The following is a 27,983-nucleotide window of genomic DNA, read 5'->3' as shown; positions in this document are numbered from 1 at the left end:
TGCATACATTATGGATGAAAGTAATGTTCGTAAGAACACCGATTATAATTTATTACCAGACTACAATTTACCGGTCGTAAAGAGTACAACACTGCGCATTTAAATAAAACCGATACCCCCGTTGTATTCTGTACGAAGTATGTTGCGTTTAGCGGTAAATAAATGTAGTTTAAACAGTATGATATATAAAATTCGTCGTACAGCCACGCAGAAGTGGGCGATTACAATCGATTCGTCGAGATATGATTTTCATCTTTAAAACTGTTTTTATACATGTACCTACCGATGTAAGGTTGGAAAGACCCATTTTAGTGCTCGAAAATACATGAATGTATATATGTATACAATGTAAGCGGGGTCTTACTGCTCATAGTTGCGAGTTTGTCGGCCCTCTTGAGGTGGCGGTGGCGGCAGTGTTGCCAGGCGATATTACTAACCACGACGAAGTGGAAGGACCCTGGTTATATGGGGGTTCACGAGAGGAAGGGGGCGAGCAAACGAGACTAAGGGGGGAGAAAGAAAGGCAGAAACCAGGCTCGGATTTAAGTGGAAGGAAACGATGATACACGTCGGTGCGCTACAACAAGAAAGAAACAAACCCTTTTTACTAACGAAAGAAAATCCTGTTAGATTTGATTATACCTTATCGTAAAAACTGATGTGTTTCTTATCAATTTTCAAACAAAAAAAGTAAATTTCCAATAAGTCCATGTCCAGACATGACGGTAGTTTGCGTCGTAGTATCGCGTAATAAAATGTTAATTATATCGATATATACAACTTTAAACGCGAAAGTTTAAGTTTCGTTTATATGTAAATTTGCGCAGCGTTAGGAATTGAAAGTTTCGCGGTGGTGCGATCGACTTTGTAGTCGTCCCTGAGGAAAACCATAGACAGAGAGAACGAGCGGCACGCGGACCAGGCCAGGGGTGGTGGACCAATTAAATATGGCGACAGCAGTGGGGTGTGGCGCTTGCGCATGCGCACGGGTTTCTATGGACTGGGGGGAAAGGAGCTGCAGACAGAACGGGGCAACGACGAGAAGGAACCGGCCGGCGAGCAGAGGGATCGACGAGTACCCGGCGTACGTTTGTGTTGTGCGCGCTGTCTTCGAGATAGGCTCTTAGTGTCGCTCGAGAAGTTGTCCTTTGACGTTTCGTTGGTCCGCACGAGGGAAACGTTTCGTTTTTCACTGGAAACCCCCGGTTGAGCCTGTGTTTAAAAACTAGTAGAGATGACGATGGCAACGGAGACGGAGAACACCGGGCCGGAGAGCAAGGAGATTAAGGACGTGAAAGAGATGAAAGAGGTGCTGAAGAACGAAACGACGCCGGACAATAAGCAAGAGGAGAAGGATGCGGCGAAGAAGGAAGAAAGTGGGAAAAAAGAGGAGACAGCCGACGCCGCGGCCGCCGCGGCATCCTCGGCACCGACGAAGGCCATCAGCGTGCATAAAACCAACTTCGAGAAGGACACTGTTTATCTGTATCAGTTCTCTCGAACACCGCTTCTGCCCTCCCTCTCGGCGTATTGTCTCAAAGTGGAGACGTGGTTGCGACTCAACGGCATCAAATACGAGGTAATTTTTCTTTCACTTGTTCCGAATGCGAAATTTTCTTCGATTCGATTCTATAATTAACATCGTAATTTCTGTTAAACATTGTTTATCTCGTATCCGTCAGCGGACAACGTTTATCTCGATAAGAATTTTGCCCGACGTTGCTTTCGGACCGTACGAATTTTCAAACTCGTAACGGGGAGAAAACGGGAGATCGATGAGTACAATGCTCCCGAGATTGTACCCTAGGCGTCGCGTTTCTTCCGGGTAACTAAGCGCGTCCCTTCGGCTTTACGATCCTAAGCAACATCTAATCGAAATCTAGTCTTCTCGATACGCTAAGAAAGAGGCATACGCGATCCCAGCGAGACTCGAAGCCCGATAAACTCGTAGAAAGAAACAGGAGGTGGATCCTTTGCCGATTATTTCAAAATGGCGACTCTTGTCAACCTTTGTGCGGCCAGAGTAATGTTTAAATGCGTTCCCAACACCGCCTCGAATTGCTTCTCGGTACTTTATATGGCGAGTGGAATTTCTTTTCGGTCGTGAAAGAATTCGCTTCGCGAAAGTAATCAACCGTATGCTCTCGCATGACGAACGACTTTCTACGTGAATTTGAATATACCCTTCGGTACGATATTGATTTCTGTTAAATTCTTAACTCTACATTCGAAAATGAATCGAATGTATACGCATTAGAGAATATACGCAGATTTTCGTATCGAGTCTAGTGAAATTATAGAAATGATAAAATCGTTGTAAATAGATTGTAAATCATGCATATCGGCGATAGACTGGATTACAAACTTGAAAAATGTAGACAGTGGGTACGTGACTCACGGCATGTAGGATTTCAGAGGGTTAAATTGCACGTTTTTAGAATCATCTTAGTATGGAATGCGTGAATGTTTTCAATTTATAATTTGCGAATTGTATTAATTATTGTAATTTAACGATTAGGGCGTTCTTGGTTTGACTGTATCTCTTGTATACCATTAACGGACGTAATCCGTCGGTAGCCTACCTCGGATCTTGGACGCAAATATTTATAGAAACGTGGTGTTTACATCCGGGGGTTTTAGACAAACGGTGGTGATAACGTACCCTCGACACTTGCGATGGGACAAAGTTTAAGCGCGTAATCGCGCGCACGTAATAGCTAAATAAACCCGTATCTCGGCCCATTATGCGATATGTGTGCTCTCAACAATAATCTCTAGGATATCAAATTAGTCCGTCGATTATTGTTCCTCCGAAACAGTGGACTGTGAAACGAACGTAAATTGATTATCTCTAAAGTATATTTAAAAAGGAGAATACGATCGTGTTTGGTTCTATAAAAACTTTGTTATTATTTCCAAAATTACATGGTTATTTCATGTACAGAGGTCATCTCACCAAAGTTTTTTGATATTCCGATAAACCGTTCTAGAGATAATATATAGCACTCCCTTCATAGAGGACTCACTCATAATATTCCGATAAACCATTTCTCAGATAAAACGTGGCACTCCTTGTGTAAATATCACCCGGACCCTTGTCAAATTTTTTCAAAAATTTGACGATATCGATGCCGCCCTACATACGCACGTTAACATATCAAATGTCACGAGATATCGTTTCTGAACTATTCCCTTTTTGGATTTTCCGGCTCGGGCCACCACCGAGACATTGCGAAACGTACAGCAAAGATGAAATCTCGATCGATAGCAGTGTTTCTCGGTTGCGTTCGATTAACAAGTCGGGAAAGTAAAAATCAATTTTTTCGCGAAAGAGGTGAAAGGCCCGGCGGCGCGCGTGCATTCCGACGGACTTTTAAAACGGGTTTCCAATGGTGTCGCGTGGGGAGCGAGCAAGGGAAGCCCATTGGAGGGCTTCCAAGTTGAACAGAGCAATATGCCCTCGTGAGCCTTGATCCTGCGCCGTCGTTCCGTTTCGTTTTCGGAGGGATGGAAGGACGTACAAGACCTGTACAGGCTTCAGACACGTCGGGACTCGTTCGAATGGGATTCGCGCGTCAACCGAGAGTTCGCGGTTCGTTTAACCGTGTGTTGCTAGCTCGGAAACAGTGCTTGAATCGATATCTCGGCGAAAATGAACGCGCGTCGCGCGCTTTCTCCTATTCTCTTCCGTGCTCCAAACATTTTCTTTAACGAGATTCGAGTACTGAAAATCGGGCAAATTCGATGCGTTTCAAATTCGTACTAAGAAAGTTCCGTGACAAGGTTACCGGCTTGCGTGTTTATTCTTTTCAGCGTGAACTTTTTTTATTTTCAAGAGCCATGGCCGCCGTATATCTTCTCGTTTGTTTACGCATCTGTTTACGCGCCTATTTCCATTCGTTTATTTACACCTTGCACCGAGAGATGACGATCGTCGCGTACGAACGAAATATATGCACGACGTTTTTTTACGCTGTCTCCTTAGAAACTAACAGAGATTAGTCGACCTTACCGATATGGCTTTATCGCGTTCCGTGATGTACAAAACGTAAAAGAGAATTTCTTGGTAGCGTGGACTGTGTCGGTCGGAACGAATGGAATTCGATCCCATGGTGGTCTTCCTCTACTTTTTAACATTTTCGGGACAGCTCTCGTCTAACCCCGTCGCTAGCGGTGTTCTTTTTCATCCGGGGGATTCTTTGTCGCGGTGTCTTCCTCTACGACATCTGTTGAACATAACGCTTTTCCCCCTGAAACGGAACCAGATAATGTTTGTAGAGGGCTCGAGAAGCAGATTTTAGGAGCCCGATGCTTTCGACCGAATTTTCTGCCTCTACGTGCGTTTTTAGATAGCGTAACAGTCGTAGCTAGGATTTCTTTTTCTACATAGCAAAAACACCACCGTACGCTCTTCTGATAAAAGTAACGGCGTACCGAGACACAACGAAATTAATTCTAACGAAATCGTGGAGTTGTTTTTTTATCGTTCCGTCTCTTCGAGAATCGGTATCACGTAAATTTTGGGTCTTCCCCGACGGCTGCGCTTCTTCGGTTATTTTTAGACATCCCCATGGGACGATCGCATTTCATGTAATTTATCAGTTGCGATTGTCAAGTGTTACCGACGCCTCCACTTCCGGTACACGCTTCTGGATTCTCCGTTAGTAGCTTGGAATAAGCACGTAACTCCTACGCGATCGTGAAAGTAATTTCTTTGTTCGGTTTTCGAAGGTGTTCGACATTTCTAGCGTACTATTTTTTGGCGTGTTTAAAACGCAGTCGTTTTTCGAGCGATCCATATTCGGGAGAATCGACTTTTCAATCGCTCGTAGAAATATGGTACCGTGGCATCGTTTCGCGTATCGGTACGCTGAACACGCTTAAAGGATGCAATTCACAGGATGGAAAGATCGAAGAAATCTATCCTTTGTTCTCGCGCAAACGACGGTGCGAATCGAGCGGGCCCGAACGATTATAGATTGTATTCCCATACGAAGAATCGTGGTAACTCTTTCGTAATGAGCGCTCGTTCCAATAGTAAAATGGCAGAACTGGAACAAAAGAGGTCACAGGTAATACGGAGGAAGTCCCTATTGAACTAATCATTGCCAAGATAGGTATAAATAACGCGTGCAGTGGCCCGGATCAATTGGCCAACTTGACCAATTTTGCCACGCTATAAACTGTCCGCGTTATTTCCAAGAAATAAACATAATCCATTTTATGGCTGACTATTCCAACGTACACAACATTGGAACGACAGCGTTTATTCCAAGAATTCAATAAGGCGTGGACCGTACTTACAAAGTGTAGCGTTTCAAACTGTTTTCCCAGAAACCGTTGGGGGTAATGATAAAACTCCGGTTAAGTATTTTAGGGTACCCTCGAGGTCGTTTACAAGACAAATGGCATGTCGTTACATTTCTAACCCCTAGAGAGCCCTGACGGCCCCTCCGACATCCCTCCTTTTTCTTCCGAACTTTTAAGTAATTTCTGGAAATGTGACCCAACAGAACTATTCCAAATTTTCTTTTCCACTTCGAGCTATTATAAACCCGTTACGCGAATGCACAATTTGTTTTTATTTACCGCCGCGAAAGCCCGCGTAACAGACTTTACCGTGGCAGAATTCCGAATTAGAATTTTCCCCGTTAGTCGGCGTAATTTTCGTGGAAAGAGTGCGCAACGCAGTTTTACGGGGCTCGCCCTGTGGTTGCCAACCGCGTCGCTAATTTCTTCCGAGAGTACTCGGCAGTCCTTGAAACGGTGCATAGTTTGCATACCATTGCGAAACAAAGAGAAGGAAGACGCGGCTCGGGGCACCGAAGGTGAGGACGGTCGGCGAACGAGAACCTCCTAATAGACGAATGTGGGTTACGAAGAAAATCTCAAACAAGGAATTCTCGGTTTCGCGCGTACACGTCTGCTTCTCACGCTTTCTTGGCAACACGCCGCGCTTTTCGGTGCGAAAGTTAGCGGGGCACGGGAGCGGGAGAAATTGTGCTAATTTATCAGTTACTTATCCCATCTCTCGTCATTTTAACAGGAACAGAACATGCGATCGCGTTGAGTTTTATATATTTTTTTTTTTTTTATGATTTATTAAGAAATTTATTCTTTCTCGAAGACCAAGAGGGAGAAACTCGTTACGACCAATTTTGATCGAAATTGAAACGGCATCTAACGCAAAAAGAGGCAAGGAATCGATTTCTGCGATCGAGAAATCGTTATAATCGACCGTTTTAGATAAATATCCGTTATTGTTTGTTTCTGAATAAAACGGTTACCAGCGTAACCTTTTTTTCACCTGATTCTCAAACTTGATATATTAAACTCCAAGATACATATTTTCGCCGAATGTTTAAACTACTGTTAATGCCCCCGAGAGTTACGTAAACTACAATCACGATTTTCCCGATTCTTTCATTTTTGGACGTAACGAGTTTTTCCCTCTTGGTGTTCGCTTTGATATGTCTGTCATAAACAATTGAATATAGAGTATATAGAAGAGATATGGAATATATAATATCCTGTATCTGATATTCTATTTTCAAAGTCATTAACGAATTCGCGACCATCGGTAACGAGCAAATGGAAAATATTCGACGTTAACGAGGCCACGTATCGATTGATCGCGTGTACTTTTTGGCGAACGAAAGGCAAGAGAGGTGGGAAATGAGTTGTGCGTTGAGCTGCGAGTACGTGGCGCGCATGCCCTCGTCAAGTTCGCCGGTTGAGCCATTTGTGTCCCCGGACAATCGATTGTTTCCGACGTTTCTCCAGCACGCTAAACTCGTTTCCGGTCCGATTTACTCGCGACCAGTATCCGCGGTACGTACCGTGCACGAAAAGTCGATTACGAAAGCGATACGTGATAATTGCATCGCGAACGCGTACAGCCACGAAACAGGAGGGAATTGCATTTGCACTTTTACAATAATCAGCACGGCCACGAGGATCTCTCGGTGCTCCATCGAGCATAAGTATTATACTTTCATGACGGCGTAATGAGAGAAAGCAGATCTCGTTGCAGGAAACCCTGGTAAATTCGATCGAGGCCGCGCAATCTTTCTCGCTTGGCAACCTAGCGCTGTTTCTTTTGAATCGGCTGGGACAGGTACGAAATTTTAGAAATTTATTCGTCTTTATATTCGACGCCCGCGGATGCGAGGCGAATCAGGTGACCAGGTGTCTCGTGGGCCACTCGAACGTCTCATTTTTCCAAATTAGCACCTTGGAACCATAGTCACGTTTGGCAGCATTCCAACACCGACACCCATACCTGCGGATCCCTACGTTCGCGTGTGCATCGTCTCGCATGCAACAGTTTACACCTGTAAACGAAACCATAAACTGTTGATTCCCTTTTATGGAAAATGGAAACTCGCTCCATACGATACCGTTCGTTGCATAATGTGCCCGATTGCATTAATGTTTCTCGTAGTGGTGGATCCCTCGCGTTTTCATTTTGTCGTACGACCAACGGATAACCAACGCAGATATCACGTTAGAAAATCATCCTCATAAAAACATCTTACTCGTTCCTTGCACTTTGACCGTTGCTGACTATTCCGCCCGAAATTTGTTATCTCAGCCTACATAAATTCCTTGCATTTTGGTCACGAGCTCAGATTCTGCTAGTTCTTACCTACGTGCGTACTTGCTATTACGATTCAATAAAATCTCTGCAATAAAAGTGTTGCGTGTTTAATCTCGGGATCCGAAAACTTCAATCTTTGACCGAACGAGTTGTAGGAAAACTAGTCGGGACCGACAATGGCTGACGGGAGTCGCCGAGTGCAAACTTATCGGGGAGCGTTGAAATTTTTTCTAGGAAGACACTTTAAAGGAAATAATCTAAACCTTTCCGATTATGACTTTGGGCTGGGTCGGGATTTAACGAGCCGTGAAATGGGGTTGTGAGTCACGGGAACTCGAGAGAGCGCGATGAAAAACGAACCGCTGGTGTATTTAGGTTGCTTGAAGCCGCCACGGACACCTTTTGCGATGTTTATTATCCGTCCGTTCAAGTGTTCCCGATTAAGCTATCATTGCAGTTCGGTTAAGTGACTAAATTGTATGATTGATCGGTCGTTCGAATCGTTCAGCCTATTTAGATACCGTAAATCACGGAACTGACCTTCGCGCTTGCAAAAACAACGATGGACGCGATTCATTGATTTGTGTATTTTCTATCGAACTCGGGAATCTCTTCTATCGGCGACTGCTAAAACTAGTTTAGAGGGGAACAAACTTTTCGGGCCGAAAACAAATGAAAAACTCTCCAGGAAAATAATCTTTCGAAACTCGTGGAATAGGGATCGTCGGTACGCTTTCTAGATGGAGTTGTCTATTTTCGTTTCGCAGCAGAGCAAAAGAAACAAAGACGTACTGTACAAATACAACGCCGCGGTTAGGCTTCGTTTTAAGAAGAAGTCGAGAAACCTTGTGTTTCAAACCACTCCGAAACTAGTTGCATACGACCGTGGATCTGCGTAAAACAAAGAGCGCGAACAGTTTGCAACACTAATTTCAGATCGGTTGCGCCCGTGTACGATCGGCCTAATTCTACATATTCCGCATATGTCGTGAGGTACTACTCCATCAACAATTGCGAAATAAGCGAATCGAACTATGATCGCATCCCGGTACAGCAATTATTCCCACAAATTATCGAATTTGTTTTCTCGGCCTTTGGGCTCAGCGATGCTTAGCTATGCACGCATACCGTGCACGGTATTAACGAATGGCAATTAACCGGAGTAATCGTCGAACAACGTTATTTCACGTCCACGATAATTTCACAATATTATCCGCCTCCATTAGTTCCAATTGGCAAGCGTGTTAATTCAGCAATTACGCCGGGCTATAGTACGTGAAATTGCGTTAATAAGACTTTCATTCTGGATACCACGGTTGGCCTACTGCGATCGGCCAACGAGACGCCGATGGAGAGGGGGACGAGGAATGCTCGACTACTTCACGCTTGAGGCAGGTCGGGCTCTTTAAATCACCGGAAACGTGCAGGTAGAGAAGTCGTAGGTAAACCGTGTCCCTCGGTCCCCCTCTTGTTGTCGTCGTTGCCTTTTAAAACAGTTTCGTCCAAGGTGTTCCCCATCGAAAATCTCTTTACGGTGCAATGGTATTACCTCGAGGAATCGGTCCTTCGGAATTTCCAAAAACGTTCGTTGCCATTCTAGATATTCGCGAGGCTACGAACAATTCGAATAATTCGAATTTTCGTGTGAATTGTACTTGTATATAAAATCATAAATGGACAGGTGGAAATGTATTACAGGTGGTTGATCGTCGTCGTAACGAGTACGTACATTGTCACACGGCGGTGGGATTTTATTGTTCGCGCTACTAATGCGTACAAATGTTAACAACCTTGGTACGTCTTTGTGGTGCAGGCCGCAAACGGTGTAGGGACTATGGAAAAGCTGAGCGGCGGTGAACGTGTTAAGAAATTTAACGATCGCGCGGCAATAAATCTTTATTGCCCGCAGCGATTAGCATATGGCACGGTTTAACCTCGTTAAAATTTTCAGAACACCGTTTAAGACGTCGATGAAAGTTCCCCGTACGCTACACATGCAACATGTTTACGGTACGGGTGGTTGGAATGTTGCAGATTATCTTAACGAAAGAAGAAGAAAAATAGACGTCGGAGATTTATTTTTCTTTTAGGGAATACGTACAGTTCCCTTGCGTCGTATATATATAGTAATTATTATTTCCACGCTAATTATCTTGGACGGTTAATCTCGTACGATGATAAATATTTCAAACGGTATTTCAAAATGGTATTTCCAAGTAATTAATCAAGCTCATTTATTCTAAATTAGTTATTATACATTCGTTAATGTGACGGTATCGCATCCGCAACAGATTTCAGAATCATTCTATAGCAAGTACGAAGACGCGAACGTGAACGACGTATCTTTTCGGGTGACATATTGCGCGTAAACATGGTTATAAATCTCTGTCCAAATCGGCGAGCACACCGCCCGAGAACGGTCCATTAAAATCTTAAACGGTCGTGTAAACATCGTGACCTTTACTCTCGTCGTGTGTTCAGCGTCGAAAAGTAGGGAAAATTTGTTCTCGGAGGAGTATTTAAATGAAACACAAAGAGAGAATTTATCCATGGCGCTTGGATATCCTTGGTAGTTAAATTTGCATGCATTAGGCAAGTGCATTTTTCCCATACCTATGCGTGCACAACCGATTGCCTTGCACGGACGGCGACGGTGCCTCGCGACACGTTTCTATTCTACGCATCGGACGATCCTTTGTTCTTGCGTGGAAACATACTTATCCCCATAAGAATCGAGAATGGAATTCTACGGGCGGCCAATATCGTCGCGCGGTATCGAACAGTTGGCGATATAATTAAATAATCGAAATGTTTGTTTACGAAAAGATTGACAACTATGGTATAACTAACGTTATACCATACCATTAATTAATTAATGGATAGCATTTATTTTAAATCGGTTGCTGTACGAATACTTTTTACACTGACTGTATCAATGATACTGTTTCCTTTTCGAGAAAGATTTTTCGTCTACTCTCGTTCTACAAATACGATAAGACGGTAAAACGTAGCGTAATACCATGTGCCGTTTTCGGCGCCTTTGTATAAGCGTTTCTTCTACCAACACTCGTCTTTTCGATGGGTTCTCGGCGTTACGAGTTTTTACAGGTTTCCTCTGGCATGGTGTTATTTCAGCTGCAGATTCGATTCGCCGTTCGCTCGATCGCGCCGGTTACTTTCGATTACGCCAACTGCATCGCACCGCGAAGTAACTAACAAACGAGTATCCCAAACAAGGTAGAAGCAATCGCGTTGGAATTACGATTCCTGCAATTTTTCATCGAAGAGTGTTCCGTAAGCTTCGTGTCGGTAATTATCAAAGATATTCCAAGGGGACATCGGGAAATCAGAAACCCGAGAATCAAACGGTTGGAACGGTGAACGTGTGTAACGGTTCGAGTAGCGGACTCGATGCGATCGTTAGATCTTGGAGTCGATTTGGTTGTTCCGGGTTACTCGAACGGCACCGCCAGGAACTCGGCTGGCATTCGCGGCCGACTTCCGCACGGAATCGAACGCATTTCCAACGCGAGCCGTGTGTGTAGCTCGCGTGAATCGGAGCCAAGTCCCTTGCAAGTGTATCACAAGTGACAGGTAAATCTGTATTCATAAAACGCGACAGCGCGACACAGACCGTATGGTATAGACCGTGCCTCGAACGAAGGTTGCTTTATATAGCCCTGGAACGAACGCTGTATCGCATATTGCGTCTTCGAATGGTCGGTCCTCGGGCGGAAACCGCGTCGCGTCGCTATAGTACGATACCATTGACAGTCATCGATTGAAAACAACCACGAATAGCTGCGCAACTACTTGGGCCGCCTTTTGCGCATCGCTCGCCCAATTTCGTCACCACATTGTGTCTCAATTTTTTAGTTTATAGTAGCTTTACGTAACAGGGGTAGTTTTTTTTTTGGTTTGGTTTGGTTTGGTTTGGTTTGGTTTGGTTTGGTTTGGTTTGGTTTGGTTTGGTTTGGTTTGGTTTGGTTTGGTTTGGTTTGGTTTGGTTTGGTTTGGTTTGGTTTGGTTTGGTTTGTTTGATACTCCTGGAAGAGGTCGGTCATGGGTGAAATCGAAAGAATTACGAATAGACAAGTTATAGGACTTTGCAGCCTTGTAAATAAATGTCGCTCGCTCGTTTTATTACTTCTGGTCGTAGTCCAAGGGGTAGACTTGGACGACTCATTCCGCGTAAACTAGATTTCCAAGAATCGTGTGATGTAGTATTTACAGCGTTCGCCGTTATTTACTATCGAAGCGACAGGAACTAGGGCGCGCGAGTCGGTTTCGCTGGAACGTTGTAAAAAGTACGGCGTTGAGTCAGGTGTTTGAGTACCTTTGCACCTTGTCCCCGATGATAGATTTCTTTTTCGTATAGATAGGAAAACTGTTAACGTCAGTTCTATTTAACCAAATTTTTCCTCGCGACGAATTTAACGAATTTTCCGCTTAATCGGCCGAGCCGGTTTTCTTCGGCGAAACGAACAGACGGCGCCATTCATGCTAGGAAATCTCGCGAAAGCTAGCCCCGGCTTTACGATAATCAACCATGAATGGATTCATCTATGGATGATAAACGTTGTATCCTAACGTGTCGGTTACAAATTAGCGGATTGTAACGTAACGCGATTAAGGTTGGTACGCGCGTTTCTTATCGGCTCGAGCGATCAGAAAACACGACGGTAATTATTCATGCCGAGTGATTCACTGGAATGGTATATCCTAGAATTGAAATCAGCAGTCTCTATTGTCGTTGCGTCAGAATAGCTTTTCCGCTTAGAAAATGCGATTTAGAGTTCGGCATTTAGAACGCTCGGCGAAACTTGGTCGAGTTGGACATTCCAACTAATCGAAATTTGATGTTTCTAACGGTGTTTATCTCGTGTCACATTTTTATCAATTTTTCCAGATTTCTTAGACCGCTGTCATTCGTTCGTAGCCATCGTAAATTTCGCAAAGACGTAGCTACCGTTAAAAAGAATTGCGAATTTATAATCTCGAACGGCGAACGTTGGTTCGCGCTCGCTTTCCTACTCGATCGGCGAGGCGCATAAGCAAGAAGTGCCAACGATAGGATAAACATACGTGTGTAATACACCTTGCTGGTAATCTGTAACTCGATACTGCTGGTATTACTGATCCCGTTACATGGTATTGCTGCAGTCGAAGCTAACCCGTGCTAGTCACTCAGCATTTAAACGCGTAGATGTTGCGTGTGCCGCCTGGTGCACCGATGCCGACGAGGCTATAAATTACTAACAGCCAAGCTGCTCGAAAAACCTGTTCGGGTCAAGTACGCGAGCATGGAATCGATAGTGTCTACTTTGTTTTTTTTTTTTTTACGAATTTCTTTTTCGTTCGATATACTGGATCTTCTAAACGTTATCGAGTCGTAGAACGAGGCGCAAAGTTACATTAAAAAATAAAACGGATCGTTAACGCGAGAATGCCGTTAGCGTTGCTGGCTAAAATGCCACAATCGTCACACCTGAGGAACCAGCTGACTCACTCGGCATTTAAATCCATAAAAAAACAAAACAAAAACAAAAAGGACACGCCAGGTGCACCGCGCCGTCATCGGACACCATTGGTCACCGCCTCTCTCTTTACACGCATATAATATATTTACATATTTTCGAACATTCTCGTGCGTGTACTAAAACATCGAGTAAATGGAACGCAGTAAGAGAAACAGCGTCGCACGAGTAACCGGTCGATCGTTTCAAGTATACAACCCATTTTTATTTTCGAACGATCGATAGCGTCGATCCACCTTTTTTTCCCTCGTTTTTAAGCGTCGCTTGTCCTCGTTGTCAAATGTATACAATCGCGTGAAAATTTCAAGGATAAATCGTGTGCACGCAGTAATTAGATTTTGTCACTGGTAGCGTTTCCTTTTCACCCTTCTTTCCGTCGTTATTTTCGTTTTCGCTCTCCTCTTCTATCATCTCTGATCAATGATTGTTTTCGTAGAACTAGTTTTCTTTTTCTTCGTTTCGAACGCGTTCATGTAAACCAGGTCTTCCGAGTACATGAACGAGTTACGGTTGTGCATTATTTAGCCGGGTGCTGTAGAATTGGAAAAACTCGTGTTTAATTTCAGATGACGCAACAAACCGAACCCAGCTCGAATAATATGTTTGCGCATATTTGCCTCCTTATCGCCGAGTAGCTTGCCGCGCATACAAGGGGTGCGCCGCGTGTATTCTGTGCTCGCATCGACGTACACGGTCCTGGAACTTTGACGAATCTAGCATATTTGTCGCGTACGTAGACGTTCGTGCGTGTACATCGGCCGCGAGTCGAGAAAAATCGTAGTTCCTGCGACTGTTCGAGGTATAGAGTAGAGCCAACTGTACGTAAGCCTTAAATCATGCGCGACACATGACGCAGATTCAAGTCTCGCGACCCGACGCGTCCGGCCGTATCTTCGCAGTTTATATCGCGGTAGAAATAAAGTCGACGAACGAATGCGGGGGCAGCGCGTTCTTAAAATAGCATCGAGACTTCTGGAGTCGCGATTGTACGTGTATCTCGCGAGCTCGACAACAAAGACGACCTATCGCGAAGGAAACCGACGAGGAAGACGAAGGAAGACAGAACGAAATAAAAAGGAAGAAAGAACGAAATAAAAAGGAAGAAAGAACGAAATAAAAAGGAGAAACCGCGGTCACTTTGTGGAGGTTCGAGGAGGTCGATTAGGGACCGCCTAATCGACGATCCTCTAGTATGTACGTACGCGATCCATATTCGTCATTCCCCTTTTCTCCCGCGAGATGCTCCCGCAATGTGGGCTAATTCGAGTCGGTTTCCTTCGCGGATGACGCTCGTTTCGGGAATGTCGGGGTCGTTTAACCTTTGACTCGCTGGGTACACCCGGAATCTCGTGGAAAGCATTCGAAGGATTTTGAGCAACGCGGGGACCTCCGGAGCTCGGTTAATTCATCGATCTCATCCGACCGTTTACTCGTGGCCCGTCTGCTCGAAGATATTTTCTTCTGATATTTATATCGGAGCGATATTTAATTCGAAAAATGGAACGTAACCGGTGTAACGATAATTAGAAAAGAAACGAAAAAGAAGCTGTGTTTGAACGTAGTCGAACGCGGCGAGAATAGTTTAGCGTCCGAGGGAAGCATGACAAAGTGCATTCAACTGCGCGCAGAAATTCCTCGGTGGCCAGATCACGCCACGAATCTCTCAGGGCAATCTATTTCTATGTATGTATCGCGGAGCAAACCGCGCATAAGTTGCTCTAATGGAATTACATAACTTGAGACTGCTAGGGAAATTGATCGGTACCGCTAGCGCAGCCGCTATAATCGGACCCCGCCCATAATTAAATTACCCTTTAATTGGATTACAATGCCAGCCATACACGGGCCCCGTTTTACGCGCGTACTACCGTCGACGGAGGCCCCGATATTTCTCGAATCAGCCCTGTTCGTTGATGCAACCTTCGCATCTGTTCGCTCCTCCTCCACTGTCGACATAAATCCTCCTTCTGTTTCTCCAAACCCTTCTTTCTCCGTGATTTACGCGTTCCTCGTTATCTCGTACTTTCGTTACTCTTACAAGGAAAGTCAAACCATCGATCTGCTGTAATTGAACAATTCTAACGTTATTAATAACGCGTGTTATTTCTTTAACGTTCCGTCTACATGGCAAGTTTCACCAAAATTGAAGATACTCGAGCGAGCGACATTCGTTGTTAGCGAGGAGTTTTCTATTTGCGCTCGTCGATTCTTATCGTTGACTTGTCCTCGTTGAACACTTTTGCACGTCGTTTTTTTTTTCTTCCGATAACCGACGATATTTCTGTGTCAAGTAATGTTTCATCTCTTCTCAAAGATGTTTCGTTCGTTTCGTTGAAAATTTCATTTAAACTCTCTCCCGTTCCATAAATTCAGCTTTCTCGTTCTTTCCGAGTTAGAGAGAAGGCCTACTCGTCAGTTTGCCAACACGTATACGCATCGCGCCGGCATACCACCGCAATGTACCCAATTTATCCCCTTTGCCGCGGGCCTTAATTAATTAATCTTCCAATTGAACCTCATTACTGCTTATCTTATCGCGGTGGAACGCTTGAAAGACGCCACGGACAACGCTGACATTCCTCGACCGCGAGAAATTCGTTTTGTCGCGGGGGTTCATTGCACCGTTTCAAGCATGAACGTTGCAACGTTCGCGTGCGTAGAAAACACGCTTATCGCGGCTTGACGCTCGAGGCTTGTCCTCGAAAACAAAATTCTCGATTCACTTTTCATTATCGACGTTTCGCAGTTATTCACGCGTATACGCGATCTTATTTTAAGGCAATTAGATCACGTACGCCGGATCATCCTCGCGTCGCAGTGGAATTCGTTCGACGTACTTCTTCCTTTGAAATCCTAATCCTTTTATATCGTTTCGATCTATAAATAGAAAAGAGATCGGCGCGGCGCATCCTCTCGCGAGTACCACGGTGGTCCCTTATCGACGACACTCGATGCCGTAATCGCATCCAGTTGTGGCCCGTCGGCTATGAACGAGTCGCTTCCTTTGGATACCCTATTACGCGGATATCAACAGAATTATCTTCGCGTTTCGTAAGATGCTTCGCGCGGCAATGAAGAAAGTTCATTGTTCGACGGGTAGACGATCTATCGGGACGCGACCAGAAAAGCAGCAATTTTCAGATAACTGCGAGCGACGGGAAACAAGGATCTTATCTGTTCGATTGGTTTGGATGTTATTTCGTTTTCACTCGATGGAACTCGTTACCGCCTTTCGATGGTGCGCAATCGTTCGTTACACAAAGGTGCACGATAAATACAGATTAATTTATAAAACGACGATATTTATAGAAATCCGGGCTGACGCTTTGTTCCTCGAAAGGAACGACACGTTAGGCTCGTTTAGTTTAGCTTATTCTATTCAGAGATGCGCAACGAAACCGTAGGCTTCGTATAAATCTGAAGTTTGCCGATATGTTTGTCTCGTTTCCTCTTTTCAACATTTAACAAGGAAAAAAACGAGACAAACGCATCGGCAAACTTCAAATTTATTCGAAGCCTACGACTTTACCCGTCTCTGTTTCTATTCTAGTCTACCTCACGTTCATCCGTTGGAACAGTATCCCGAGTGACTTTATTTTTTCACTCGACTAATTTGCGTCTTGTTGCGCGCTCTCTCTTTTTCCTCTCTCTGGGTCGCGTTCCGTGCAAAGAGAGGCTCTCGCGAGAGGAGGCCACTAGCCTGGAACGTTTACACTGTTGCACGTTGACGCGGAAACGCGGAGAAGAAGGTGAACTATATGGACGTAACACACGTGTTAAACTGCTGGCCGACATGTGCCGCGGCATCGAGTATCGATACGTTGAGGTAGGCCGGCCACCGACCTCTACGTCGACTTCTCGACACGTTCGAGGCAACTCGTTCTCTCTCTGTTCGTCGAGTGTCTCGGGGAGCCGTGGAACTGGATTTTTATCGCGCTCGCTTGCTTTGCTCGTCGAGGCTGCAATCAGGACGGAATTCACCTACAAAAACGACGAGACCGCCGGGGGTTGCGCCACTTTCTCACGCTAGAAAATTCGGTGATCGTACGCCACTGTTGGGATCCAGGTGAGGAACGTGGAGACCGATTTGTACACTTACAAATATATTTCGGACTCTGGATGCGGAAACAAAATAGACTGACGCGCAGAAGGATCGAAAACAATAACGCTCTCGTCCGAAGATTTCTAAATCTTACAACCTAGACCTCTTGGATCGAGAGGAAGTAACTACGACTCTTGGTACCGGATGACCAACTCGTCTAGGACGAGTCGTTCATGTCCAGGAAACTATACTGTAGGGTCTTTGATAACGGATTTGGAAGACAAGTCTGACTAGTTTGTGTTGGCACTTTGATTCCGATATCTTTATCTGTAGTTTAATTAATAGATTGTTCATCCAACACCATATCTCTCCGTCGCTACATAATAATAGGTATCCACGATTGACGTGGACGTAACTGCATAGCAGGTACTAATTGATATTCGAGATTGGAAAAACAGCGTTGGCGAACGGGACTGGCTTCGAATAGTCTTCTCGGACGAGACTCGGGTTCGCGTAATTTCCTGCTTCCACCCAAACACGGTGGGTTCTACCGACACTAGAAGCATCGATCGTTGGTTGAGTAGGCGTTTAGGAATGAACGTAATCGGGATGTTCGTTCCGTGTACGCGTCGTTCTTCGTAATTAATGCGACAGTCGTTTAATAACGAGAGGCTGTTGCAAAGGAATTGTTTCCGTGAATAGGATTCTAGCTCGAAAATCCGCAGGTGTCCGCTGTAGCTTTTCTACCTTGACCACCCTAAAATTTACAATCGCTTCTTTCCGAGAGCAAAAGACCGATAAGAACGAAAAACAGGTCGCGAGAGTAGCCCCTCCGATTCGTTTCTACTCTCAGCGTCGTCGCCTACTTTCCGTTCGCGGTATCCCAGCGAACACCAACGAGCTTTACGATCTCTTGAAATTAATCAAGAGAACCAACAGAAGAGAGGGAGCGAAGATGGGCCACTCATTTTACAGCTTCTGAACATCACGACGGGACGCCTATTACGAATATTTATGGGGTACACGATTCTGTCACGTCCAGTTGAAGGTCTGTCCCTCTCATTTTCTCTTTCGTGGACGTAATCGAGCGATAGGGTCATTTGTTAACGGTTAGATAGGCCGGGCGACGCGCGGCACAAGTTGGATGAGAATGGGGACCACTTTCAGTTCTCTCTATTACAAGGTGCATAGGCGACGAGTCGCGCGATCGTAGGCGCTCGAAAGGTCGATAGTTCGGTCACTTTATGGTTGATTGTCGAAATGTTTCTATCAAGCTAATTTTTTCCAGTTACTCTCGTTCGGTCGTTACGAACGATCCGCCGAATGTCCCACAGCTATTGCGGTTTTAGCTATTGCGGTTATTTAAAATTTAGTTGATAGTTAAAAAATGTAGCTCGGTAAGAATAACACGACGGTGTTCCTCTTTTATTCCAATCTGGATCACGAGGTACGTTCAAGAAAACGACGGGAGTCACGAGGGTTACTTTACGCGTCGAGACTGCTCATTGTTCGCGAAATACGCAAACACTTCGACGATTTTTTCTGCCTCGTATCATCGTCCATTCTTTCCTCGAAAGCATCGTAGCAGTCGCTATTGTCGGCTAAAGCTAGCAATTTTGCGTTTCCGTCGCTTTTTGCGCTCTTTCTTGCGCGGTACAGGTGGTTAACAACGGGAACGGGATCCTTTCACGTTAACCAGCCAGATCTTAAAAACCTCTGCCTCCGTTTCTTTGGCCCTTGCCGATTTCCCGACCTCGACTTCCCTTTTACCGCTCCTCTAGGTACCCTTGTAAATCTTTGGCTGAGACGAATCGCAAAGATTCGATCCAAAAGCGAACGCAATGTTAATTTAAAACGGTTTGCAACTTAGCGACGATACGGTTGATCTATGTTTTCTTTGCAAGTATACTTGTTGCCTGGCACGGTGAATCCGCTTTCGTACGTGTGGTGCTCGCGGCCAGGTGTACGTGCAAAGAGCGCCTCTGCCAAGTCGTAAGTTCGTTGGACTTGGCAGTCGGCGCGCGTTTGCTTTCGTTTTCGGCCGATTGGCTCTCGTCGGTCATTTACGACTGCGGTGTAGCCTTGTAGTGAAACTATTTTCACGTGCAACCATTCACCTCCGCGGTATTTCCACCGTGGAACGTTTTCCCCACCATTGATGCCGATCGCAAGACAGCGGAAAACGATCTTTTGTGGGCACGTCAGGCGACATACTTCTCGAGCGCAACAGCGTAGGTGTTAAAACGCGCGCTTTCCTCGATTTGCGAACAATGGAAACATTGTTCCGCGACGTATTTATGCCCGCTGTCTTTATTCCTCGTGTTTTCTAATTCACGCCTGGAAAGCCACGCGAAATTGTTCGCGCGTACTTCGCCACGTGACATTTTTCACGTAACACGTTACAACGTTTAACGAAGTAGAGCGCGAACGAAATCGTTTTATGGAAATCGCGACGAATCGTAAATACGCGGTGTGCGAGAAATGCTTGAAAATATTCGCAACGAGAGTAGTCGTATAAGAATCGTTCGTGCCGTTTCTGGTAGACAGCAGCTGTATTATTCCGACGTAGTGCTATAAAATCCGAATGTATTCGGGTCAATCGCGCGCACGCAATTGCCAACTCATTTAACGTCCAGGAAAGCAATTAATACGGAGAGGATATGACAAATCTCTGAGACTGTCCCGCGTAGTCCCGGCAATGTGGTCACGTTGCATCGGTCTAATAATTCCTAATAAGGCTCGCAGACGTAATAATTTCTCTTACGATTATCGTTGTCCCAGAGTTTCTTAAACTATAGCCACCCTCCTAAGGGGATCGCGTTGGAATTAATTAGGATCCGTGCAACGAGCATTGTAATATCTATAGGTTCTACCAAACTGAGAATTGTTAATGAAAAGTTATGGTACCGTGTTTGTAGCGTTTAGTTGTACCTGTCGTACAACGGCGTTGAATTACGAGCACAAGCTGCCGATACATATCGATTAACATATATTCGAGACCGATGACTCAACCAATGAGTCACGCAACGTGTCACTCGTCCAGTCCATGGCGCAGCGTGTGGGTCAGAACAGAATCGCAGACAAAGTTTGCGGCTATCGGCGATGGACTTGTGGATACGTCGTCGGTCTCGAATACGTCAAGCCGGCGACTGACTTGCAACAGAACGCTGTAATGTAACTGCTCCGGCACGAATTTTACGGTTCGGCATCAGCGTTACATTACAAAGTCCTTTTTGGAATCACGAATGTTCGCTTCGAACTCTCGGCTGAATTCTTTCTCAATGCTTCCTAAAAAGTAGACTGCTTCAGTGAAAAGTAGACGATCAAAGAGGTTCGTCAAAAAACCAAAAGACCAGTAGAGCACGGTCGAGCGCAAACCGAGCGCAAGAACGGCTCAGTTCGTCGCTCGCTAGTCCGTCAAACTAAGCGAATGCTCGCGTTACATTACAATGTTCTGTTGCAAGTCAGTCGCCGGCTTTAAACGCAACAAACAACGCGTCAGGTCTTGAATAGTTGAAGCGTAACGTTTTTCCAATATCGCGGATCAATGTTTACTGTCGAGTCAATGGTAAAAAGTTGGTTGCGCCAACAGAGCGAGGGAGAAAGACAGTAGTATAGCGGTAGTCATCCGCGTTTGCTTTCGTTTTCGGGCGTCGCGTCGATCGGAGCGAGCAAGCCGAGTAGAAAGCCAAGGGAGTCCTATTGGCCCTTTGTAGGGCTGTGGCTAAAACTCGCAGTTGGCCGATGCTGGAGCAGCCAACAGCCAGCAACCAGCAGCAGCAGCAGCAGCCCGTACGATCAATACGCAGCGCAAGCTGCGTACCACGGCTACGTGGAAATACGGCAACGACTACCATGATCGTCGTCGACGAAGACGATGACACGACTACTACGTCCATGACGAGGACTGCCTACGTACGATACCACGACATAACGGCCTGTGAGCCTCAGGGTGAGGAGGAGGAAAAGGGAGGAGGTGGTGGAGGAGGAGGACGTTGCCAAGCGACGGAAGCTGCCTACCCGCCAGAGTTCATCGTCCTCCGGCTTGTTTCTTCTCCCTTCCACCCACTCAATTCACCCTCAGTTTATCCTTCTCCGTCTCCTCTCCCCACTCGACCGTTGTCTTGTTCTCGTTCTTTCTCGTTTTTCACGCTCTCCCTCGAACCCCACGCGTTCCCCCCACCCTTTGCGCCGTTATACCACTCCCTGATTCCCTCTCTGGCTTCTCTTCTCCGTTCTCCTTCTCCCTTTCAATCTGTTCCCTCATTCCCCCCCTCCCCCCCCCTCTCTCTATTCGAGCTTCGCGCTTTTCTCGGCTGATGCTCTCCCCGTGCTTTGCTCGTGTCAGTGTTCCCCGTTTTTTTTCCCCCTAGCTTCTCTCCTTCGCTCTCTTTTTCTCTCTCCCGGTCTTCTCTCGATACCTTCGTTTCGTTTCATCTTTTTTCAAACTTTCCTCGCCGCTGCGTGCGGTTTTCGTCTCCCCCGTGGCATCTTGGAGCTCCTAGAACTGCTTTTTCTCCATAGAATCTCTCATCTCGATTCGCTTAACCCCACCCATCTCGTTACTCGGGTTATACGAGACGGCCAATAATTCGCGATGACGGGAGATCATTTCTTAGTCGAAGATTGGAAACTCGGAAACGCTCGAGATTGAATTCTATGTCTTCCATTTATTTTTTAACGAGAAATCGTCCATTTACAGATACGACGGGACGCTCGCATTTATCGGATGTATTCTTCCAACCCCCGTCGATGTTTACCGAACGTACGCGAACGCAGGCGCAGAGAATTGGCGTGTATGTATTTTACTCGACCGGAATGACGAGCGGAGGGCAACTGCCCCGCGGTAATTTTTCCTCCGCCTACAGCGTCTGCCTCTGCTCAACTTTTCATCTCTTCGAATTGATACACGCGTCTCCGTGAGATTCCTGCGCGATTCGACGGTTATATTATGCGCTTTTGACCGGTTGTTGGAAGTTTTAACGATCGTCGGCGCAGTGGTACCGACGACAACACCATCTGCCAACGCGTGGCCAGTCGCGAATTAATCAGTACCGACCGCTTCATCGATTTTACGTCGGTGGATATTTAATTCCCGGTCGTATCGGATTTTCGTGCTCTGGTCAAGCCATTGCCCGTTCGAGTACGGCTTCGCGTAGCTACTACGCCTTTGCGTCCCCTCGTTCCTTTTTTTTTTTTACCTTCTGTTTGTTCTTCCACTGTCGTCGGACGGGCACCGATATTGTTTCCAACGTAACGAGTTCAACGATCAGATCAACGTTTCCCTACGTTTCAGCGAAACGTATACGGCCGTTGTAACAGCTAAAACACGAGTCTTGTTTTGAAATCCAGGAAATTTCTAATATCCAGAGATAGAATGCGACGATATATCATCATCTTGCTCTTCCAAATACCGTTGCGTGTGTCGCTTTTTTCTTTTCGATCCTCCGTTTAAGCTCTTCCTTTTCCGTTTGTTCTATCCCCTCGACTGTTTGTCCGTTTTTTTCTCTTTTCATCCCTGTTTCTCGTTCCGGTGTTTCTCTCTCTAGACACTTTCTTGTCCCTGGAATTCACGTTGGCATACATCCTCTGCCGCTCTTCGTTTCCCCTCATTCTCTTACCCACCCACCTCCGCAAGCCCTTGTACGTACCACCCGTTACTCACCATTATCACGACGTTCTCGCATTGCAAAACAGACGTTGCACCTCCGACGACGACGTCGCTTCCATCATCGCCATTATCACTCATACGAAGGCACGCCGAGGCTGCGAACCTCTGGGATCTTCCTATTCCTCTTTCGTTTATTACACACTTTTCTTCAAGTTACCCCGTTCTTCGGTCGCGTTTGAAATCTTTAAGCGCTGCATTTTAAAAATGGAAGGCCGAAGTTTTCCGTGATCTTATCACGGATGACAATTTCGGACAGTAGTGATAGCGATAAATATTTCGTTGGAATTATAAATACAGGGTGTCCCAAAAATGTTGTAACACCTTGAAAGCGGTGGTTCGGGAGGTGATTTGAAACAACCTTTTCCTTAGCGAAATTGTTGTCCGAGGCTTCGTTGAGGAGATATTAACGGAAAACACTGACCAATCAGAGCGCGAGTATGCCGATGGAGCGCTCGCGGTAACGAAGGCTACGAGCTAAGCGGCCGCGTCCAATGTCCTTCGATGCACGTCGAGTCGCTTGTTCGCGTACGAGAGCGGCTACCTAGCGCGTAGTCATCGCTACCGCCGCCGCTCCAACGGTCTACGCGCGCTCTGATTGGTCAATGTTTTCCGTTAATATCTCCTCAACGAAGCCTCGGACAAAATTTTCGCTAAGTAAAAAGTTGTTTCAAATCACCTCCCGAACCACCTCTTTCAAAATGTTACAACATTTTTGGGACACCCTGTATTTTGTTGGAATTTCCTTATTTTCTTTATAGAAGAATTTCTCTTTCTTATTTTTCGCGCCTGCGTTCATCACTTATTAATTACAGACGACGACGAATTCCTTCCAAAGAGGTGTTCCCACGTATATCGTGACATTGTTCCCATTTTCGTGGGACCAGGCTCGACGCTCCGGTCTCTCCGACGTCTGCATTGTATGGTTAATTCGGGGTGATTTGCACAGCCGACGCCGATGGTACAGCGTTCTTCCACTTGTCGATTGTGGTTGACACAAGATTGCTTTCTTAGCGTATTCCGCACAGTTTTAGGTCGATATCGTTAAGGATAGTAGTTCTAGGATACATTCGTACAGTGGAGGCAGAAGATGGCGTTAGCGTGAAAGCTTTTGTCCAGATTGCACGATACTCGAATGTTTATCTAGGTAACGAATAACGCTTTATTTTGGCTTCGGAGCGATGTTAGTTATCTTGAAAGCCAGCAGGGTTTGCGTACGATACAAACCGAGGCAAAAAAAGTAAGTCGTGCATCGCGACTGATCTGTGTATACGTTCTATACTCATTGTCTGCTAAACTCGCCCCAGAGATCCATACGCATATTTCGAGGCAATGGTGCTAGTCGACTGCACAAAGATTTTCTGACGTGATGTATGCCTATTAAAATTTCATTTTGTACCTCCGAGATTGCAAATCGGTACCTAGTCGAGGAGATCGTAAAACGAGAGAAAATCGCCGCGATTCCAGAACCCCGTAGACTCGTAACGTAGTGCGTTAACAGATGGCCACCGAGCGCTTAGAAAGTTTCTTATTATGTGCTTTGGTGAAATCTAGGCAACGGAGTTACTCTCATTGACACTGTTTTAAATCTCTATTGTAAACTATATAGCTCCAAGAAAGTGGACTACATACATATCCGTATTGACTTTGGCGCCTGTTAAACTTCGCTGGTGCGATATTTAACGCGGACTTTCGGCGACTGGAATGCGTATATCTTATTGTTTTCTTTTCTTACGGGTATTATTATTTTCGTGGTACGCATGCGCGACGTGTTTATCGCGCTTCGACGAATTGCGACATGGGAACCATGCGCTCGAATTCTTCTCGCGAGATGTACACAATCGTTATCGATGTATCGACGGAACTCGATCCATCTGTAAAGGTCACCAGATATCATATTGACGAAAAATGATGCGCGCGCGGTGCACCACCGATACGTATCGATAGGTACAAATCCTTTTACAGGTACAAATCTTACGCTTCCCGCAGGGCTGTCTATAGAAAATACCGATTTATTTATTTCTTCCATTTCGTTTTCTGTCTCGTTAACCGAGAAAATTGCTTGCTCTGTTCTGGAAGAAATACGGAATCCGGCTTCGGGGATTCCGAACGTTGACGCTGCACAATGCGGCAGAATCCATTTAATGTTGCATTTTTTTGCAATTTTTATTGGCGATTACAGAAAAGACAGATTATTAATAATTACTTATGTCGGCGATCGGCCAGAATTCAGAATCTTCTTTACAGGACTTTTTAATAAAAAGTTTATTTAAACAAATCGAAGGAATGGTTATGGTTGAAAGATCAAGATAATTTATTGTACTTGTTTCGTTCGTATGGATTTACATTGTCGTGTTTTGTTTCAGAATGTGGATCACAAGATGAAATTCCGTTCTAAGAAGGGCGTGCTGCCGTTCATCGAGCTGAACGGTGAGGAGTATGCCGACAGCATGATAATCCTCCGCGAGCTAAGCCAGAAATTCGGCAAAGACCTGGACGCTGCTCTGACGTCCGAGCAGCGAAGCGTCTCGCACGCGATGATATCGATGATCGAGAACCACCTGGCCTGGGTGGTCATGTGCTGGCGCACCAAAAATCTCGATCAGGTTCTGAAGGGGTACAAGGTGAACCTTCAGCACGTCCTTGGCACCCGCATCCCCAACAGCATTCTAAACTTCTTCTTCAAGCTCACGTTCGTGCGCAAGGTAAATTTCGAAACGATATTTTACTATCGTCAAAACGTCATTACTTATAAAATCCGATCTTAGAGTCGAGAAAGGTTGCCAATCGTCGGCCTAATGGCCGTCGAAATAAGAAATCGAATGTGTAGAACAGAAAGGTGCGACCATCCGTAGTGAAATATAGTGGGATTTGTTACAGAGCGCGAAAAAGGTGAAGGCGCAGGGCATGGGAATGCATACCCCCGAAGAAGTGTCCCAGTTGGGTTGCGCCGATCTCAAGGTTCTCTCCGATATGCTTGCCGATAAACCCTTCTTCTTTGGAGACGAGCCAACCACGGTAGGTTTCAATTTTACATTCCCTTACGAGTGAATTCTATCCTTTATTTCGTCAATTATTGTAACGGATCAACGTTGACCCTTCCAATTAGAGTTAATTAATCAAACTTGTTAAAGTAAAGAGACACAGAGAAGAGAGAAGGAGAGAAGGTGTCTTCTCTGTTCACCATCGCCGTTTAGCGATCTACGTGTAAACGTGCAGTCGTAAACTGTATTATTTACGGAATTGTAAATTATTTTTGTTTGTTTCGACAGTTGGACGTCGTAGCGTTCGCTCACCTGGGTCAGATTCTGTATATCGACAAAGACACGTCGTACAGTCTGCGAGACTACATGCAGGAGAACTGTCCGAATTTGGTTGGACATTGCTCGCGTATGAAGGAGCGGTGCTTCCCGGATTGGGACGAGATCTGCTCCACCCTTGACATGAACACGCATCTACCAAAACCGGAGAAGCAAGAGGAAAAGGAGGGTACTAAAGAAGAGGGTAATAAGGAGTCTAAAGAGGAGAAGGAGGGTGACAAGGAGAAAGCGGACAAGGAGGAAAAGGAAGTAGAAAAAGACGAAAAGAAGGAAGTTGACGAGAACAAAGAAAAGGAGAAAGAGGGAAAATAAGGTGTCGCGTGGCGGCAGAAAGCAAATAAGTTGTTCAAAGGGTAAAAGGCGATTTAACTGTGGAAAATTTAGGGTGTGATCTGGATATGGGCGGGGAAAAAGGGAGAGACGAGGAAAGGGGTGGGTAAGGATGCATGCGTGTTCGAGAGTGTGTTTATGTATGTGTGGATCTGCGAGTGCATGCATCGCGCGAATGTCTGACGAAAAGCGAGAGAACGGGAGGGTGGTGTAGAGAGCATACGAAAGTGATTGACGGAGAGGAAAGGAGAGAATGCACGAGAGACATCCGATGAGAGCAAAAGATGGGAGGGGGATTCAAGTCTAGAGCTCTCTACTTATACGTATAGATATTAATAGACTCATAATGTTAAATACTTCGTTTATATACGTTTGACACGTTACGCCATTTCTCATCGACACCCCAGCACACCCGAATCGAACAACTGTTTCCGACCCAGGGCCTTTTTTCCTCTTCCTCCTCCCTCCCCCCCCGAAAAAATAGCAAGAAAAGATAAAAAAGAACAACAGAACGGGGCTATCTCATAAGTCATTAGAATTGTAGGTTTGCAATATATCAAATGCAATAGCCTGACGCAGGTGTGAGATCTTTATGAACAGTGGCCAAATGCGGAATCGTACGATGCAATGATACGTACGGTGTGGTAGTAGTTTACGAAGAAGAGCGAGATCGTTTATGATTGCGATATACATGAAATAGCCGCCGCCCCCCCCCCCCTACCCCCCGGCGCCAAACCCTGATTCTTGATTCAGGGAGAAAAGCGCGTCTTGCGGTCGCTTCTACCATTGGTTCTTACTGTGCAAAATGAGTTATGTACCTAGCGTTCCAAGCAACGTATACCGTATATCACATTATGATGATCTTCGTTTAGTCGTGCTTATTTTTTTTTTTTTGTATTTGTACTAGCGCTTCGAATCGCCGTTCGATAGAGGAGACCCTTTGATATCGTATCCCTTTCAACGCGTCGATTCGAGTCCACCACTCATGCGCGATCGTACACGCAGACACATTCCTTTCTGATTCATTGGTGCTCGAATAACTTCTAGTGAATCGCTTTTTCGCGGCGATGATCAGAGGTTGTAAGTCTTCGTATCGATGCATCAGATTGGCGAAGAAATATGTAGAGCAAAGAGAGAGGGAGGGTTGTCGCTTCTTCAAATTGATCTATTTTCTCTTTTTTATATATGGCACTGGCTTCAACCGGAGATAGGCAACGGATCTAATTTTTTTATTTCGTATTTTCTATCAAATTTAAACTTGTAGTTTTTATTCGACGAATAACGAACGAAGAGATGATCTTCGATTCGATATAAAAAATTATTTTATCCAGATAAGAAGTTTGCCCGTCTCTGGAGTTCGATCGTTGTTAACTTCGAAGCGAATCGTATATTTTAACTTCACTTATTCATCGGCTACTCGTTCCCACGCGTACATTCAAACACACACACACACACACACACACACACACACACACACACACACACA

The 27,983-nt window shown here is 45.4% G+C and overlaps 1 protein-coding gene across 2 annotated transcripts; it reads left to right on the top strand.

The window, feature by feature from the left end:
• The first annotated feature begins 1,018 nt into the window (after positions 1 to 1,018).
• Positions 1,019 to 27,437, top strand: LOC128891562 (failed axon connections). 2 transcript variants are annotated; one of them, XM_054151138.1, is made up of 4 exons: positions 1,019 to 1,579; positions 25,214 to 25,552; positions 25,728 to 25,865; positions 26,120 to 27,437. In XM_054151138.1, the coding sequence occupies exons 1-4, from the start codon at positions 1,235 to 1,237 to the stop codon at positions 26,477 to 26,479; spliced, it is 1,182 nt and encodes a 393-aa protein (XP_054007113.1). In that variant the 5' UTR covers positions 1,019 to 1,234; the 3' UTR covers positions 26,480 to 27,437. The 2 variants fall into 2 exon arrangements, with proteins under 2 accessions (XP_054007113.1, XP_054007111.1); XM_054151136.1 differs by having other exon boundaries at positions 25,713 to 25,865.
• The last annotated feature ends 546 nt before the right edge of the window (positions 27,438 to 27,983 follow it).

This window comes from Hylaeus anthracinus, unplaced genomic scaffold (genome assembly GCF_026225885.1).
Source record: "Hylaeus anthracinus isolate JK02 unplaced genomic scaffold, UHH_iyHylAnth1.0_haploid 12002, whole genome shotgun sequence".
Lineage (NCBI taxonomy): Eukaryota > Metazoa > Arthropoda > Insecta > Hymenoptera > Colletidae > Hylaeus > Hylaeus anthracinus.
Note: the sequence above shows the minus strand (reverse complement) of the source record. Positions and strands in the feature narration are given on the sequence as shown.